At 41.5% G+C, this 19,866-nt stretch overlaps 1 protein-coding gene across 7 annotated transcripts in view; it reads left to right on the plus strand.

The window, feature by feature from the left end:
- Nucleotides 1-19,866, plus strand: part of PPP2R2B (protein phosphatase 2 regulatory subunit Bbeta) — a 566,434-nt gene that overhangs the window by 223,092 nt on the left and 323,476 nt on the right. For 2 of the 7 annotated variants that reach the window (XM_004384934.2, XM_004384933.3), the window contains one exon: nucleotides 5,096-5,289. The exons of 3 other annotated variants lie outside the window; for them this stretch is intronic. In XM_004384934.2, coding sequence (XP_004384991.1) covers nucleotides 5,096-5,289 — 194 coding nt within the window. Of the gene's footprint in view, nucleotides 1-4,381; nucleotides 5,290-19,866 lie in introns of those variants that run through there. 2 more of the 7 variants (XM_004384937.2, XM_004384939.1) reach the window with 2 other exon arrangements.

A 19,866-nucleotide genomic window follows, 5' to 3' on the forward strand; every position in this document is an offset into this window, starting at 1 on the left:
TCCATGATTCCTCAATAAAGAAATGGGATGAGGTTTGCACACACATAGTGTGAAAATTGAGAGAGGAGAATCCTAACTCCTTCCACTTGCTTGGGACTTCATGACTTATACAGGGCCTTTTGCAAGATGGCAAAATTTCACGTATCCAGTTTCCACTTGCTCATTAAGACAGATCGATATGTAGGAAAACTCACGTTTCTGGGTCACTTTTGTTCTCATAAATGATTGACTATGAGTGCATCTCTCGGATTCACTGCAGATGGAGAGAAGAGGCACTGCTCGGAGGGAGAACTAGCATTTTAGTGAAGCCTGGCTGTGGGCCAAGCTTGAATTAAGCGCTCTGCTTGCATTGTCTCTGCAGCCACCCAAGGACCCTGGGAAGTGGCTCCTATAGCTTTATTCCACTTTGCAAATACAGAGCCTCAGAAATGTTAAATTACTTGCCAAAGGTCATGAACTTCATAAATTCCTGAGCTGGAATACAAACCAGGGCTGTCTGACACCTAAGCCTATATAAAGACTCTCCAGACTGGCTTAGGTCAAAGGTTTTCATAAAATGTTTAATTGTGGATACTTAATGAGCCAATTGGACAGGATGACCTAAAAAGTTTGGGCGTAGGAAGCCTTAGGCTACCTGAGGTGTGGGTATAGATGAATGTTAGGGAAGGGGGACCATGACAAGACTGATAAAAAAAGTTATGTGTCACATGCTGTCATGCTGAACTGGGTAATTTCAGAAGACTCTGTATTTGTAATTGGCTTTTTCTGTGTAAAGCATAGGCCTGAATTAGGTTAGCCTGTTATGTGCTTTCAGAGTTCCCTGCTTCTTTTGGAATCTGTGGCCCCCTTTACATTACTTAGACTCTAAATTTGACACTAAGTTTCATGATGGCAGAAACTTCTTTATGGCCTCTCTTATGCTTTGATGTTGCTGAATCTCCAGTCCTATCCCAGTGCCTGACATAGTAGGTATTTGTAGACTATCAACGGGGATGATGATAACAAAAGCAAATACTCAACAACAGCAATATATGTTTTCTAAGCATGATCTCATTGAATCCTCACAATCACTCTATGAAGTAAATACTATTCTTATCCCTAATTTATAGAGGAGAAAACCATGGCTTAAGGAGATCTTATAACTTGCTCAAGGACACAATGATAAATGGCAGAAAATCAGCTTTACCTCACATCAGAGCCTAGACATTTAATTTTGTTCTATAGTTTCTGTTAATTTATAATGCTTTGGTTGCATAACTATGTAAGCTCACGTTATTAAATCTGATTATAGAATTTAAGTTCCACGAAGGAAGGGACTCTTGTTTTTTTCTGTGACCCTAGCACCTAGAACAATTCTGTCATATAGTAAATGCTCAGTAAATATTTTGGGTGCATATGCATGTATGAATGAATAGAAATAATTATTTCACTAAGAATAAAGATTGCCAGCTAGAAAATTTCAGGCTCATAACAGCTTTTTGTGTACATGAATTTTGATAAGGGCGGAGCTAAAAAATCTTAGTATCACTGAACAAATTAGTGATTTATCCATTCCTTCAAGAAGTATTTATTGTGCATCTACTAAGTGCCAAACACTCAATGTTGGAGATACAGTGGGAACAGTTGACAGTAATAAGTACACATATATTACAAAATACAGTGTGCTATAAACCAAACCAAACCCACTGCCGTCAAGTCAATTCTGATTCACAGTGACCCTATAAGGCAGAGTGGAACTGCCTTATAGGGTTTCCAAAGCTGTAAATCTTTATCTTTACATAAGCAGGCTGCCACATCTTTCTCCCGCAATGTGCTATAGAGAAGTATAAAAAATAAAAAGATGTGGTGACAGGAAATACCAGAGACTGGGATTATGGTGTGGTCAGAAAATGCCTCAGTGAAGTAGGAAAATTTCAGCTGAGAGCCTGAAAGATGCCAAGACTGTGAGGAAGGGGTATAGGGAACAGCATGTGCGAAGGCCAAAAGCTTTTGAAAAGAACAAGGCATGTTGGAGGAACAGAAATAAGGCCAGTGAGTCTTCAGAGAAATGGCCTGTGCAGTCCTCTCACTACCACAAGATTGCACAGGGCTCCTTTCACTCCCTTACCTCCTTTATCATGTGTCGCTCACTGTATAAAGCAAAAGCCGACAGCTTCATTTTTCCAGGTTTTAGGTGGAGGCACTAGTTCATCAATGTTCATAGTAGAAAAGAGTGGTCCACAAAATAAAAATCCAGTTGCCAATGAGTCAGCTCTGACTCATCATGACCCCATGTGTGAGAGTAGAATTGCTGCACAGGGTTTTCAACGGCTAATATTTCAGAAGTAGATCTCCAAGTCTTTCTTTTGAAGTGCCTCTGAGCGGACTCAAACCTCCAGCCTTTCAGTTAACAGCCAAGCTGTTTGTACTACGTAGGGACTGCACAATAGAAAATCTGGAATCCATTTAATCAGTGGAGATCTATATTTGCCTTCTCATAACTTGAGTCTTAAGAAAAATGCTTATACTGTGGAATATACGCAGGGGGAATTTTGCAGAAAACATGAAAAGGGAAAATTTAGCAAGCCCAGAGGCCCAGTCAATGGAAGGCCCTACTGGTTATAGTGGAAAATTCCCTAAGCAGAACCTGTTCGTGAACCTGGGTCTGCCTGATTCATCACTCAGCTCAGTTCCAATCTAGTTGCAGCCCATGTTCCAGGAAGACAAGGAGAAGAAATTCCCATATACTAATCCAAGGCCTCTTATCACAACTTAAGTTCATTTCAACTGAAGACAAGATGTATTCTCACCCCTTTGACACACTAAGAGATGATCTTAGCTTTTTCCCCATGTACCACCTCTCTCCCTCTCCACTATCCCTATTTCTAAGAGAAGCTGGACTGTGAAACTGCAGGTGGACTGAACACCAGAGCCTTGGGGATGGATGCAGCTCATCATGAGGAAGAAGCAGCAACAGCAACTGATACTGAAGTACCTGAAATGGATTAAATCAACCTGCACCAGTCTTCATATGTTACTGGAATTTTATATGTGAATTTTGAACAAATATTAACACAAGTCTGTAAGGCTTAACCACCAGACAAGAATAAAATGGAATCTGTTGGAAGCTGAACTCCCTCTGCCCAAAAAAATATATCAAAGAACATTTCTACTCTCTTCTCTCAGAGATATGCTTCTACTTTCTCAAGATGGGGGCAATGCCATTTTCCACCTGCAAGAAGAATTTATTCCTCATGGAAATTTAATGACAATTCCCAACCTCAGTTAAGGACTTGTTTTCTCATTTTTTTGAACTTCAAATACTTTCTAAATTGCATTAGCTGGAGCATTGTATGTATATAATTAACTCACAGGTCCCTCTGGGCTCATCTAGCTAAACTTGTGGAGCTTAACTGAGCAAGACATTTGCTGATGTCTCTCCCTGCAATGACACCTACTGAAATGAATACCTTCAAAAAGAGGAAATCAGAGAAATTTCTTTTCCGCATTGGCTTTCTAGTGATTTTGGTTGTTTCACAAATGATTTTGATTGTTTCATAAACGTAAGGATCCTTTTTTTTTTTTCAAATGAGGAATTATTTTGCAATATGAGAAACAGTGTGGTGGGGAGAATTCTATATTTTCCTCCCAGTTGAAGGAAGAAGACAGGCTTCATTTTGTATTAATTGGATCCTTGAAATTCCCTCAGGGTAGCAGTGTCTCTGTGGGCACAGGGCTCCCCTTCGCTTCAATGTCCGTTCTATGTAAATGCAAGACACTCCCGCAGAGTTGTGTCTACACAAGCAAAACCTAACTGAGGGGCTGCAGCAGTCTGTCTAAAACTAAGTGCAGAGGGCTAGGGAGAGTGGACTTCTTCATACTGGCTGTGTTGACTACTGGTTGACTATGCTTCCCTCTGCCTGTGTAGACATAGAGAAGATAAGATGCTTTTCTGAACACCAGCCTGCTGCAGTTCCAAGAGGATATTTTGCCGCTGTTTGGAATGAAGGAGTCAGATGTGATCTCAGATGCAAAGTTCTGGCCCTTACTCCCCTTTCTATTCCTAGCAAAGAGGGCTTAAGCTGAGCTATGGGTAGCTCTTCTCTCCCACTTCTCACCCTCTCTCTTAGCCTTCTGGAGCCCCAGGCCTCACCTTTTAACTCCACCAAGGACCTGCACGCATCACATAAGGGTGTGCAAAAAGAGACCTGGATATAGACTTCCTGCGTACCCATGGAAACCTACTTCCCCTTGCTATCCTGAAGCGCAGGTGTCCGGAGAAAAGCAGCGAGCTAGGGACTCTGGATGCGAGCGTAGACGAGGCCATTGGCTGCTGCGTGCCTGGGAGGGGGGAGGTGAGAAGAGCACGTCTATGCTTTCCATGTGAACCCGCAACCTAGCTGCTTGCTACCCAGGTACAGGGTCACGGTTGTGTGCGCCCCACTGCAGGAGAGAGCAGCCGCAGCCTCTTCCTCGGCCACCACCGCTGCTGGGGAAGAGTCCTGGGGCTGCTGACGCGGTTGGGAGGAGCCTCGCCTTTAACGCACCAGCCGCCTCCAGCCTCCTCCTGCAGCAGCAGCAGCAGCTGCGAGTGCGCGCGTGTGGGTGTGAGGGTGAGTGCGCTGGCGCCGGCCGCAGCGCCCTGCCCAGCTCCCCGCCGGCTTCTCTAGCTCCCGCCTGCTGGAGCCGCCCTCCCGTGGGACCAGCACCCTCATCCGGGCCAGGCCAGCCTGAATCCTGCCCTTACCATCTCGCCACTGCAGCTTGGGTCCAGAAAGGCACCATTTTGTCGCGGCTGCCCGCTCTCCCGGGGGGAGGAGTGATCTTTTTTTGCATTTTGGAGCGGCTGCCAAGAAGGGAACCTGTTGGGCATCTCCCCAGCCCCGCTTGTGAGCGCCTCCAGGGCGGGCGGGAGGGACCAGACCCCTAGGGGCGAGGCGCATCTTGGCCCTGAGGAGGCAGCGGAGACGCAGCATCCTCGCTGGGAATTGGAGCTGGAGTGAGCGCACCGCGGGAGGAGCCGTCGCAGCCTCAGAGAACCCGAGTGGAGGAGGTGACAGCTCCATTGCCGGGTTTTTATTTTTTTTCTCTCTCCGCCTCCCCGTCTCCTCCTCAGGCTCGGACCATGGTGCAGTCCCACTGGCTCCCCTGCCCCCCTCTCCTGTGAGACTGGCTGCGGGGAGGGATCATGGATACTTGTCTGCCGGCTTCTGGTTCCCACGCAAGTAAGCCTGCTGTCAATGGAGGAGGACATTGATACCCGCAAAATCAACAACAGTTTCCTGCGCGACCACAGCTATGCTACCGAAGGTAACACTGGCCCCGCCGCATTCCGCCGCTGGGGCCGGGCGCAAGTTGCGGATCGCTGTGCTTCGCCGGCAGCTGGGCGCGTAGTGGCGGAGACGCCTCCGGGCCCGGGGCTGGGGCGGGGGCTTGGCTCGCAGAGGCTGCCGGCCAGTGCGCCCCACATCCATCCGGGCTCTGAGAGGCGAGTTCGGCGTTCAGCAGCAGGTGGACCTGAGCCCATGGGAGTTAAAAAGGCCCTTGGGGGTTAAGCTTTTTAGGGTGGGGCCACCGGCCAGAAAAATGACCCCAGAAAGGCAGATGACCCCTCCCTCAAGATCCTCATAGGGGTCTTGGGAGATGAGGAGGGAGGGTCCCAGAAGGACCTTGGGTCCGCCTCTCCCAGAGCGGAATATGTTGTCTCTCTCAGTGGCTGCAGGGAAGGCATGGTTTCATTTCCTGCCCGTTCATCTCTCCGGCCAGCCGGGTTACCTGCCCAGACAATCCAAATCCCAAAAGGCCCTTTGCAAAAGGGCGAGCCTCTCTCCCCTTGGAAGTGCCTTTGCAAGAAATAAAAAGGTGGCTAGGGAAATAGTGTTCGGTGGCGAGCGAATGGTCTGACACGTGGGGCGAGCGATGCGATCAGTGGGGCCTTTAAAAATCACCATTATGAATTCTGCAGCAGTAGTTTCTGCTGAATCAACAGCCAGCAGAAAGCAAGAGGCTTCAGCAAGCTGAGCTTTGCCAAGAGGTGAAATTGTCGTTTCTCTCTCTCCCAGCTTGTTCTGACATTAGCCTGAGTGCCTTGGAGGCAGGCAGGGAAAGTCAGCAGGTGGAATCTCAATCTGCCTTTTGTGTGTAAATACAGAGTAGAGGCATTTTTTTTTTTATGCCAAAACTTTTGCATTTTTGCTTTTATTTTCTACCTATAGGCCTTCATCCTTATCCACTCATATAAAGTGTTTAATGAAGCCTCACATTGTAATATCTTTGTGAGGAAACGTGTTCAAAAGTGCTTTTGGATGCTGTAACAAGGTCTGTTAATTTCAGATGACTCTTATTATTCTTGGATGCTATATTTCTATAATATTTCATCAAATCGAAAAACTATTAGAAAAACGTGATGTGTACGGGTGAAAGAGACCAAGTTCTGAAAGAAAGAAAAACACAATTTGAGGGTAAAAGTAGCATTTTCTATAAACATCCCTGGAAGTTTAAGATAGAAAGAATACCCAACACTTGCAAATATATTCTCCACTTATCATCATTATCGTCAAGCCTAATTTGTCCATGGTGCTAGACAGATTAATCTGAGTGATATGAGTTCTGGCCTCTAGGAGCTTAGAGATGATTTTTAAGATGTTCAGTTTATCCTTCCCCCATACCAAGCACCATACTTGCTGATTCTTTTTATTTGATGGTGACAACGTGGTTGTAAGATGTTCTCCTTCAGTCTTACGGCTTTGTCACTGACTCAGTTACCAGCTCTGTGTTTAAGCATGTCATCCAAGAAAGAAGTTGTTCTTGGGTCTGTTGAATTTGTTTTGGACATTTCTTTCTGCTTGTGACTACAAAGAGAGCTGACTTCATGCATTCTGGTATATTGCATTATGCCCCAAAACACAGGCAAAGGAAACCTACCAAGCTGAGAAGATGGCCAGGTTGGGTCCATGTGTACAGGAGGTGCCCATTGTCTGTTTGTAGAAAGAAGAAATGAGTTAAAACTTATGTTCCTTATTGCTTTCAGAACCCTGGATACTACATAATTCTTTGTTCCTATTTTATGGCATTTTTGTAAACTCTGATTCTGGATAGAATATCCAGGTTCATAAAGACAAAAATGAAACATGAGTTTAGAGCAAAGAACTCTGCTTTCTGAAGTCTTTCTGATGTGTGACAATCAATCTCTGTCTCTCTCTCTCTCTCACACACACACACACACACACACACAAACACACACAGACACTCTGAAAACCACAAAAACTAGCCAGACATTTATTTCGCAGTAGGCTTTCAGGTTTCTTTACCTGATTTTAGTGACGATATGGGAAGAAAAAATTGGAATGTAAACAATGTAAATAGCAGAAGAAGTTGGGTAGAGCAAGAAGTTCTCTGTGGTCTTGACCTATTCATTACAAAGAACATCCATGAAATTGTGCTGGCCAGAGGGGGAAGAATCCATCCCATTCGGTTGAATACCGTCGAAATGCCAGTACACCTTGAGTACCAGAAAATCAAAATATTCTTTGTTAAATTTATCTTCATTGTGGCCTTGCCCCAAAAGTTCTCTTCTCCCTAATTAACTTAAACCCACTTACTGAGAAAGTAGCTTCTAGGTTCTTCTATAAACCTTTTCTTTTTGTTTCCTGTACGATTTATGCATTTTCCTCCTACCTGCTCAGAGATGTCAGGTCTCCCCCCTCCACCCGTCCACCCCCCGCCTCCAAAATCTCCTTTGCATTTATCTCTGAATTTTTCTTCTCTTTGCTTAGATCTCTCCGCACTGCAGTATTCTATTTAAAGCTGAAAGGTTTTTGCTGTGTGTAGTTAGTGTGAAGGACTCTAAGCTCAATTTGCATTGTAAGTGGTAGCTGCAGGCAAGTTCATCCTGCTAAGAGCAATGCAAATGCTAAAGGACACTTTTAGCCAGGCTTTCTCTCTCTCTCTTCCTTTCCTCCCTCCCTTGCTCGTTCTCTCCCTCCCTTCCTCCTTCTCTTCCTCCCTCTCTCTCTCTCAAAAAGAATGTGCATGATGTGCACTGTTAAAGAAATGCCCTGTTACTCCTCTTCTTTTATTCTGGGCAATAAAGTTACTGCCTTTTCCTTCCTTTTCCTATCTTTCCTCTCTTTTTAGAACCGTTTCGTTACTATTGGGGTATCTGTATACCGGTTACTTTTTATGCCTCTGGACCTCATATGCAATGCGTTATTCTGGTTCTAATGCATTTAGCATCAAGGGGGTCATTTTAAAAATGCATAAAGCTCAGCAGACCAGAATTGGAGCCTATTGTTGTGTAAGTTGAGCATCTTATTCGGTGATGCTTCCTGGATATGTTAGTTTTGTAAACTTGCCTTTTTCCCTTTACTTCTGTGAGATAAGGCTTGTAAGCATGGTTATAGCTTTCCCATGTGATAGTTACAGAGCCCTTATGGGTTTATTTTGGTTTTTCTGTGTCATATTTAGAAAACCAGAGTTTCCCCTATGTAACCTAAGGGAAAGGTGCTCGCAATAAACTGTCTAGTTTCTTATTGGTATATTGTCATACCACAGATCAGTGGCACCATGTTGCCACTCACCTTATTGGTGGCTTGTATTACCAGAGTATATATCTCAAAATCCATAACTAGTACCAAAAATTCCGAATTGGTCTTTGAATCAGCAAGCCATAATCAGTGAAAACATGTAGCATCAAAAAAGTTTTTTTTTAAATAAAAATTTAATAATGAAAGGGTTAAAGTATATGTATATGTAGTATGTGTAGTATTCCAATGTATCCAAACCCTGCTAGGTAGGTGTTGTTATTTCCATTTTTAAATAAGGAAACTGAGGCTACTGAAGCCCCGAGGTATTACTAAATTGGCCAAGGTCACACAGATAGTCAGTGGAAAAGCTTGTCTTCAAAGTCAAGATTGTCTGAAGCCCAGGATCTTCCACTAGGTAATTCTGAACTGCCTCATTTTCCTTTAACCCTTAGTTGCTGTTATTGGGAATATCACAAGGGCTTTAGCTTTGTGTGTAAATTTTGTTCCTATCTGGGGTGAAATTCTTTATAGACCTCACTTGAAAACGTGTGTATGGGATTATATATGAGGAAGAGCATTGGGTAGGGTTGAAATTACCATAAAAATAAAGTCAACACAATAAATTGATTGGCTTTTTCAGATATGAGACTGTTTTCCTAACCAAGGGTTCATCTCTCAAACGTCTCAGATCTATATATGGATTTCTATCTATATTTTTAGGCTTCTGTCGGAGCCAAGGAAAACCCTCACTCTGTTAGAGTAGTCAGTGAAATTTTTTGATTAAGCTTCCTACTTTCAAATGGGACGCAGACAGAATATTCTGTGTAGGATGATGAGTTTATGGGAAAGGCAGTCTGGTCAGAAAGGGAATTTAGAGACTGTGCTTTAAAATAACTGCTCTGTTCTCTGTTTTTGTGGCTTTGAATGAAAATAATGATAGAACTTACCTACCAGGGAAAATTATTTAATACAGGGAAAGTGCTCCTGACAGTGCCATACACAAAGCAGGCCCTCAAAAAATCCCCTCAGTAAATCATAGCTGTTGTTACTATTACATAAGCTGTATTTGCCTAGCAAATGACTGTTTTTCCTTGAATTCTGTGTTGATTTGGGGCTTGAGGAAAAGAGCTAATGGAGAGCAGGGAGAGGTCACCAAAACCCATCATAGTCTCCTTTTGGCCCAGCTTCCAGCCATGGCTCTTGCCATTTGGTAATTTACCTTAATGTAATGTATTTACTGGTTATACCCTGGCAGTGTAAGGCATCAGCACGATGATGTTTAGACAGACATATTAGAGGAAGAGCAAGTTCAGTTATTCCATGTAGCACCTTTCACTTATTGGTTCATTTCAGTTTTAATTCATTCAGGAAATAGTTATTGACTTTATACAGAGGTGATATAGCCTATTCCAAAACAGACATGGTCTCTGTCCTCATGGAGCTTTCAGTCTAGTGGAGGGGTGGACATTAAACAAATAATTATGCAAATAAAGATACGGTTACCAATTGTAATAAGCGATATTCAGGAAAGACACAAGGCGCTATGACAGCATACATAAAGTGGCTCTAATTTAGACTGAGAATTCAGAGACGGCCTGCCAAAGAAGGTTTAAGCTGAGAACTGAAGGGTGAGTTAGTAATTAACAAGCAAGCAAGAGCTGAAGGCATTTCAGGTAGAAGGAACACAGGTATAAAAGCCCAGCGATATGAAATAGCCTGACAGAGTCAAGGAACGGGAAGGTTACTATAGCTGGAGGGTAGGGAGTAAGGGTAAGAGTGCTGAAAACAAGCCTGGAGTCTGCAGTTTACTTGGAAATGCACCAAACATAAGATAGATTAGTAGCTGGATAGAGGGATGGATAAATGTGATAAAGCAAGTATAAAATGTTAATGGTAAAATCTAGGTGGTAGGTCTATAGATATTCATGTAAATTTTTTCAACTTTACTATTTGTTTGAAATTTTTCATAATAAAATGTTGGACCAAAAAAATAGCTTTTTATGGAAAAAGCTAGAAATAGAAATACCATATGATCTAGCAATCTCACTCTTAGGAATATATCCTAGAGAAATAAGAGTCATCACATGAATAGACACGTGTACACCAATGTTCATTGCAGCATTGTTCACGATAGCAAATAGATGGAAACAACCTAGGTGCCCATAAACAGATAAATGGATAAACAAACTATGGTACATACACACCATGGAATACTACACAACAATGTGCTAGAATGAGAGTCCAGTCTTGGATGAGAGTTGGGTTTAGAGCAGTTACAAACTTGAGACCTGAGCGATCTGTGAAATGCTATAGCTTCATAAGGGCACAAGAATAAAAGTGAGGAAGTAAGCAATACCCCCTCAATCCCACATATGCTCAAGGGAGAGGAAAGCTGCAGTGAATAAAAAGCTAGTGAGGTGCAGGAAAATGGCCTTTGATATGAAGGTGCTGGGAAGGCATTGGAAAAATAAAAGGAGGTGGTGTCGTATGATGGAGAGCTGCCTTGTATCCACTTATGTTGCTTTGGTATTTGTATGCAAATGCCAGATCCAAATGGTATTTCCAATGGATATGGATGAATGTTTGAGCTCTGTGCTGTTCTTAGAAAAATTTGAAATGAAAGGTGGGAAGAAGCTTCCTTATACTATTGTAAATGGCCTTTCTGGGGATGGAAAATGTTTTGCTACTAAACATAACAACCAGAGTGCATTGAAAATCACTAGCAAATATTCATCATTAGCATCCAGGTCCCCAGGGGCAATCCCAAGCCCTTTATGAGAGCTGGTCAGACATATACCAAAGAACCTAGGGTGAATAATATTAGGCCAGTCCTGTCAAAATATTGGTAATTCTCATTGAAAAGAGCACAGCTGTAGACTGACATTCCTAGACTCTGACATTTGCATTTAAGAAGAAGCTAAGGGTCCAATTTAGACATTTAGCTGAGGGAAGGGAACTAATGTTTCTTGAGTACTGTCTGTCTTCCAGGCATTATCCTAGCTGCTTTTCATAGGTTTACTCATATAGTCTCCCACAACAACCCTGTGAGAATGGTTGTATTAGCCCTGTTTTTCAGACTAAGAAATTTGGAGGTTCAGAGAAGTAAGGAAACTTGTGTCACATACTTACAAGATCACATACTTGTAAGTGGCACAGCCAAGATTGGAGCCCATGCTCTTTGCCCACCCGTGCTGCTTCTCATCAGGATTTTAGGGGTTAAAAACGCAGGTTGAGTTCCTTCCTCTGCAGACATTGCCATGGTGTGACTGAGTGCTGCTCGGATTCTTGTGTTCCGTCTTTCCTCAGCACTGCAGTGCACGTCTCCGAATCTTTCCCATTACCCCACAGGGGGGCAGCTGAATTCCTCTACCCAATGCTAGAGTCCTTATCTGACTTCTTCCTGTAGATTCATTCTACTGTAGATTATTCTATAATAAAAAAAAAGAAGGAAAATATGTATGGAATTGAGCAATCAAGATGTGAGAACTCATTGGATTTTTTTAGTCTTCTCTATGTCCCTCACTCCTCGGGCTAGGACATTAACAATGCTGTTCCCCAGGCTGAGGCGAGATGGTCCCACTGGGCCATTTAGGCCGCGTCCTTCAGGGCTGATTGGAATGCATAACAATCAATTGCCTGGATGAGAGCAAAAGGAGTGGGGCAGAGGCAGCTGTGTGGTGGGAGCATGTCCTTTTGCACATAAATATGGAGGTGTCTGAGACCTCACACAGGCCAGAGTAACTCTCCCACCCCGCTCCCCTCACCCCACATTAATGAGAAGATGAGTTGGCTTTCACCAAACATATCTTCTTTACCACCAAATTTCCTTCTTTTACTTTTCCAGTCAAACTCTAGAATCATGCTGAATGTCAGCTTTGCATAACAGACCAGTTATCCAATTGAAAGGTCAGATTCTTTCTATAAGGCCACTAGGAACTTTGTCTTAAATAATCCAGGAACCCTTGAGTTCTTATACTCCAAGTTCACTATGCAAAGAGCTGTGAGAGATAGTGATAAGCTGTGGATGTGTGAAATCCATGAAAAACTAAGTAGTTTTAATTGATTTCTTTGGTGGAAGGGCCACTGTGGGAAATGGGAAGGGCTATGTGTGTATAGGGAGAAGTCAGCCACTCACTCACTTCTCTGTTTTAGAATAAAGAGAATTGATTGCTTACAACATTTCTAAGGAGATGAAGGAAACTATGTGGGTAAGGGGCAAAAAGATGTGTGGAGTCTGGAGGTCTACAGGGACTCCTATGAGCAGATTTTAACCTGAGAAAGACGGGATCTGCTAGTTGGAATGTGCCAGTGAATGCCTTACCTGTGAGAAGATGTATCCCAGGCTGTACTAGGCTTGATGCTGGGGCACTTACAGCCTCCTCCACTGAGCATCACTCATTAAGCTGCTGTGAATTCCTGTTAAGCATATGAACCTGAAGCAATCACAGAACGGCTTGCTGCACACTTAATGTAGGGACTCAGCTCTGTGCCCCTCAAGAGATGTATAAGGGTGCAGGGGGTACAAAAGCTGTAAACGACCCAAAGTGGGAATATTGCAGCAAGATGCTGAGAGGGCCTGGGTGATCTAAAAGACAGAACTGGAACCCCTAAATACAAAACATCACTAGGAAAGGTTTATTAACATTGCTCTTGTAACTTTGCAGAAGTCAGATTGGGGCCAGGGCAACCCAAGGTAGGCAGTCTGTTGGTTCATGTCAGCTGTATTGTTGAGTGTCGTTCACATTCATTCCCCTCTGCTTTTATGTCTTTTTAGGCAAAGAAAACATAAATACTTCTTGCTTGAAAGGATTCAAACATTAGAGAAGTAGACAGAACAAAACATGAACCTCCCTCCATCCACACATTCACCTCCCTTCCCTGCCCAGGGGTTCCCATTGTCAGTAGCTTGGTACGCTTCCTTATAGCCACCCTTCTTTGCATTTTCATTCATTTAAGTGTACATGTACAAGTAAATCATTACGGGCGGGGGTGTGTGTGTGGATTGTTTGCATAAATGGAATCATACTATTTGTTTTATTCCTATTTTGTTTTTTTCCCCACCTAACAATATGTCTTAGATTTTTCCATTCCAAGATAACTAGGCCTGCCTCATTCTTTTCAATGGTTGCATAATGCCCTAGAGTATGACTGTACCATGTCTCCAGTTTTTTTTATTACATAAGATGCTGCATTGGTTGACCATGTATATATGTTTTTCTGCAAATCTTACCTTCCTGATTGTATCAAGTTTAAAGTAAGATGCTGGTTCCCGTTTCTTAACAAAATGGCAAGAAACAATCTCTGGTCCTCCATGGCTTCTCTGCATAATCTTGGAGAAGTCATTTAACGTTGTGAATCTGGATTTCCTAATGTAGAGAATGGGAATGCCTGGCATACCCATTTATATGTGCACAGTACTGTGTCTCCCAAGACCATTGTGGATTTGAGTGTTAGTAAAGACTCAGATGTTGATTGCTGGCAGTTTTGGAGGGTTTACTATGGTCCAGAGACAGACTTTGGGCTTTAAAACATTTTTATCATTCAAGCTTCATAGCTCTTTGGGTTGACACTACTCTTATTTCCCATTTATAATGAAAAAAATGAAGCAGAATGAGATTAATAATTGTCCGAGGTCACATAATAGGTCTACTTGATTCTAAAGCCCATATTCTTAACACTGTCTCAGTGTAGTATATGGACACACGTGATTAAAAGAAAGTCATGATGTTGACACAGAGAAAAGAAAACTCATTTTTGTCTGAAGAAATACTCTTTTGAATCAGTGCCAATACAAAGGGTCCAATTTTTATCCAGAACCTGAAAATGAAGTGAGGGGAATAGAAGAGGTAATGCAGTATCATAAGCAGCGATGTGAAATGCAAATCATAAGACCTAGGTGTTATTCCCAATTTTGCCACCATAATTAGTCATTTTTACTCTCTGTGCTTCAGTTTCCTAATGTACTAAAATGAGGTTGAAGGTGGGGGAGGGGAGGTGTGCAGTCTATAGAGTTTTCTGTCTCTACATTTCTATGATGCATTGTCTGGATTTGTGATCATCTAGGTCTCTGGTATGTTCGGATGTTGAGTTCACGGGTAACACTGGGGGAATACAGACGTGGGCATTAAATGACCTCAGAACTCCAGGTCTGCATTTACTTACTGATGGGTCAGATCATCCTTCTGGCAGGATGGCTCTGGTGCAGCCAAGAGGCGGAGCCAGAAAAGGAAACATCTCTTTGCCAAAAGCTCTGCAGATGGAGGAGCCAGTCTGTCTGGGCAGCCCATGACTTTGAGAGGAGCCATTTGGCAAAGTTGTTGGCAGGAGCTGCCTTGCAGCATGAACACTGGAGACTCTCCTGGGCTAGAGTGAATCAGGGATGCAGCAAAGGTGGCTGGTGGAACAAATAACCATCTGGTGAGCAGGGTGCTGCTCATCTTGCCGCATAGACAAGGGAAGAGCAAGTGCCAGTCAGTGAGGCTGAGCTTTCAGTGACACAGTCTGACAGGCACAGTAGAATTTCTCCCCTGCTATAAATCCCATGTGACCCTGGTTCTTTCAGAAATCAGGGAGGCCCCAATCTCTTACATTGTGATGAAGTAGGAAAGAAAATTTATCAATTAAAAATAAAAATTATTTATTGCCAGGTGCTATGCAGTGTGTGCTGGGGAGTATGGTGAAGTATAAGACTAAGTTCTTGTTCTCAAGCACTTTACCTACCATCTACTCAGACAGATGGCACTCTGTCCATCAAAGGTAATTATCCATAGAAGCCATGCTGAGTGAAACTGAGCTGCATTTACCTCTCTATTATCACGAGGTAGCCGAGGTGATGGAATCAGAGCACACCTGAGTTCTAGACCCATTTCAGCAATACTAACTCTATGGCCTTGAACAAGTCACTCCTTCTCTTTGTTTTCTTACCTATGAAAATATGACAGGGGACGAGGTAAATAAATACAAAAGAATCCCTTTCTTGCTCAGTACGTTTGAGACCAAGAGTTGATGGTGAATCAGAAATGTTAAGGCAAGCAATATTAAAAAATGAAAATATATTTTAAACTGCATTTGCTAATTTTGAGGAAGAGCCAAGGCCTTATCTTTGAGTATGGGTCTGCTGATTGGGGTTTATAATTTTCCTGGCAAAAACCACACCCAAAATGACAAAGACCATGTCTAATTTTATTTTCCCCGAGGTTGAGTGAGAGCATAGATACTTGAGAAGCAATCTTACTACAGAATCCTTCTGGTTTTTTTTTTTATGATTGTCCCCCAATCTTTTATCTCTCTCACATTTAATTTAACAATTGTTTGTGAAGTCTTTTGAAAACATCCAACCAAGTTTTCATATGAAGCAATCATTCTCTTTCCTTTCATACCATTTTTTTCATTACTTTCTATGATATTAAACAAGTATATCTAGCTTCAAGAGATTTAGGAACAAAGACAACTGACTTTCAATAAACATGAAGTTCAACCAAAAGAAACAGAAGTGTACTTATGTACCAGAGATTAGCCTACTAGCTGTACTGAGCATACTGTAGGCCCATTTTACAGAGAGAATTGAAAGCATTAATCCAGCCAGTGAATTAGCTACTTAGATGACTGTTAAAAGTGGTTCTGTAGTAATTATAATGGGAGAGGAGAGCTACCATATTGTGAGGACTTACAGTGTACCAGGAATTATGTTAAGTACTCTGTATGTATTATATCATTTAATCCTCAGAACAGCCCTCAGATGCATATGCAATTAAAGGAGAATGAGGTCAGACTTCTATCTTATCTAAATCTCCTAGCACAAACAAACCAACCCGTTGCCTTCGGGTCAATTCTGACTCATGACGACCCCATGTGTTTCAGAGAAGACCTGTGCTTGGTAGTGTTTTCAATGGCGTAGTCTTACAGAAGTAGATGCCAGGCCTTTCTTCCACAGTGCTGCTGGGTGGATTCAAACCATCAACCTTTTGGTTAATAGTCAAGCACAAACCGTTTGCACCACCCGGAGACCTTGTCTCCTAATACAGTACCTGTCAAATAGCACTCATTATACTTTTATTGAGGGAATGATGGAGGAAAGAAATGGATTTCTACTTTATTGCTGATGAAACTGAGGCTTCGAGAATGTGTATAATCTGTGCAATATCAATCAGGATACCCAGGACTTGAATGCAGGTATGTTTGACACAAAATGTATGTTTTTAAGAATAAATTTAGGTATATTACAATAATAACAGTAATCTTTTACATTTGCGTAGCATTTTCCTTTTTTTAAACTGCACTCTTGAACATATCCTTTGGATACCATATTGCTCTAAGAATCACCATCAAATAGAATGAAAATTTGGTGTTATCCCCATTTTATACAAGTATGTTGTTATGGATTGAATTGTGTCCCCCAAAAAGGTGTCAGCTTGGCTAGGCCATGATTCCCAGTATTGTGTGGTTGTCTTCCATTTTACGATCTGATGTAATTATCCTATGTGCTGTAAATCCTAACCTCTATGATGTTAATGAGGCAGGATTAGAGGCAGTTATGTTAATGAGGCAGGACGCAATGTACAGGATTAGGTTGTATCTTGAGTCAGTCTCTTTTGAGATATAAAAGAGAGAAGTGAGCAGAGAGGAGAGGGACCTCATACCACTAAAAAAGAACAGTCAGGAGTGGAGCGTGTCCTTTGGACCTGAGGTCCCTGTGATGAGAAACTCCCAGATCCAGGGGGAAGATTGATGACGAGGACCTTCTCCCAGAGCCAACAGAGAGAGAAAGCCCTCCTCTAGAACGAGTGCCCTGAATTTGGACTTCTAGCCTCCTAATCTGTGAGAGAATAAATTTCTGTTTGTAAAAACCATCCACTTGTGGTGTTTCTGTTATAGCAGCACTAGATAACTAAGACATATGTAGATATTCTAGAAGAGGGGTCCTTTTCTGTGAAGGACCAGATAGTAAATATTTTAGGTTTTGTGGGCCATACGACTCTGTCGCAACCATTCAACTCTGCCACTGTAGCACATGAATGTAGAAGTTTTCTAATGCACCTGTATTCACAATATCAGGCAGTGGGCCATAAGCCATAGTTTGCTGACTCCTATTCTAAAAGTGTGTTTGGAACATAATAAAAATTTAACAAGTGTTGTTGATCGTCCGAGTGAGTGGTCCCAGTAAGTACTAGAGGAAGCTTAGTTGGCCATAGATGGTTTAGTCAGGAAAGTGAGACGTTGATGGAATTACTGAGAGGTGAAGTGGGAAAGGCTTTCCTAGGGGAGAATGGGGCCCTGTATGATGGTAGGAGGCAAAAATAAGCAAGGAAAGCTGCTGTGGAAAAGAGTTTGGCAGTTTCTCAAAAAGTTAAACATAAAACTACCATATGACCCAGCAATTGCACTGCTAATTATATACCCAAAAGACTTGAAAGAAGGAACTCAAACAGATACTTATATACCTATGTTCATAGCAGCATTATTCACAATAGCCAAAAGGTGAAAACAACCGGAGTGTCCATCAAAAGATGATAAACAAAATGTGGTATATCCATATAATGGAATATTACTCATCCATAAAGAAAAATGAAGTTCTAATACCTGCTGTAACATGGATAAACCTTGAAAACATTATGCTAAGTGAAATAAGTCAGACACAAAAGGACAGATATTGAATGATCCCACTTATATGAAATATCTAGAATAGGCAAATGCATAGCAACAGAAGTAGATTAGTGGTTACCAAAGGCTGTGGCGAGAGAGGAATGGGAAATTATTGCTTAACGGGTACTGAGTTTCTGTTTGGAGTGATAGAAGAGTTTTGCAAATAAGTAGTAGTGATGGTTGCACAACATTGTGCATGTAACTAATGGTCACTGAATTGTATACAAAAAATTGTTAAAATGGAAAATATATATATAAAATAAATGTTACATATATTACCACAATAAAATCAATTAAAAAATAATAAACAACGAAAATAATATGCCATTTGAACAAATGAGCTGGAGATTAGAGACGTACCAGAATGTCAGATAGCCCGTGAGAATCCCCACACATAGCCATACCTCTTAAAAGTGCACTCAATAGTCATTTTAAAAGATTATTATAAGGCACTATACAAAAAAAAAAAAACAAAAAAAAAACACCTAGTTATACAAGAAGAAATACAACAGATATAGACCTTGATCTTGAAAAGCTTATATTCTGTTGGGAAGATCTACATTAAATAAATACAGACATAAAAATAATAATTGTGGATCTTGTTAAATACTGTGTAGGAAAAGTTAAGATTCTATAAAAGAACAAAATACATGCTCACTGATGAAAATTTAGGCTATACAGAAAAGTCTAAACAAGAAAATCAAACTTACTTCTGGCCCCAGACATAATTATTATAAATAGTTTCAGTGTATTTCCTTACAGGCTTTGTGTGTGTGTGTGTGTGTGTGTGTGTGTGTGTGTGTGTGTGTGTGTGTGTGTGTGTGTGTGAGAGAGAGAGAGAGAGAGAGAAAGAGAGAGGTTGAAAGACAGTGAATGGATGAATACTGGAATTGCATTGTAAAATGTTAGAATATCTAAGGTTTTTGTTTTTTGGCCCCAAACACTATATTGTGAACATTTTTCTATAACATCCTATAGTTGAACCATACTTTTATGAATCACTTAATGATGCAGGATTAGGTTATTTCCAGTTTTTTGCTATTATAATTATATGATAACTAATTTCATAAATCTAAATATTTGTTCCCATTTCTGGTTATTTTATTAAAACAAATTTCTAAAGGCAAAATTGCTAGGTTAAATGGCACGAACAATAAAGTTTCTTGATCATATTAACAAATTGCCCCCTGACAAGTTTTTACCAAGGATACCTTAGGGATTGCTGTGGACATTTCCCCAGCTTTATTCTGTCCATATTTTACCTCTGCCTCACATTGTTATACATTTTCAGGTGTTTAAGTTCATCTTAGGGAACATATGTGGGATGAAAATCAGAAAAAAAAATTACAGAGATTTGAGTTTTTTTATTAGTAGTTCTTTATTTTGGTGAAAATATACACAACAAAGCATGTACCCACTTGACAACTTTTACATGTAGAGTTCACTGCCAGTGGTTACCTACTTCACATTATGTCACCTTTCTCCCTGTCTCTGCAAGATTGTTATGCTACTGTTAACTTAGACTCTCTACCCCTTAAAACTCCCATCTGTGTTTTAGAGTTAAATTGTCCATTTGATCTCATATAGATAATTCTGTCAAAGAGCACAATGCTCAAGGCAGACCTTCTTTATTAAATGAGCTAAACTGTTGTTTAGTTTAAAAATGACTTCACCATCAAATGGGGAAAAGACAGTCTTTTTAACAAATGGTGCTGGCAAA

The sequence above is a fragment of the Trichechus manatus genome, unplaced genomic scaffold, assembly GCF_000243295.1.
Source record: "Trichechus manatus latirostris isolate Lorelei unplaced genomic scaffold, TriManLat1.0 scaffold00130, whole genome shotgun sequence".
NCBI classification, from domain to species: domain Eukaryota; kingdom Metazoa; phylum Chordata; class Mammalia; order Sirenia; family Trichechidae; genus Trichechus; species Trichechus manatus.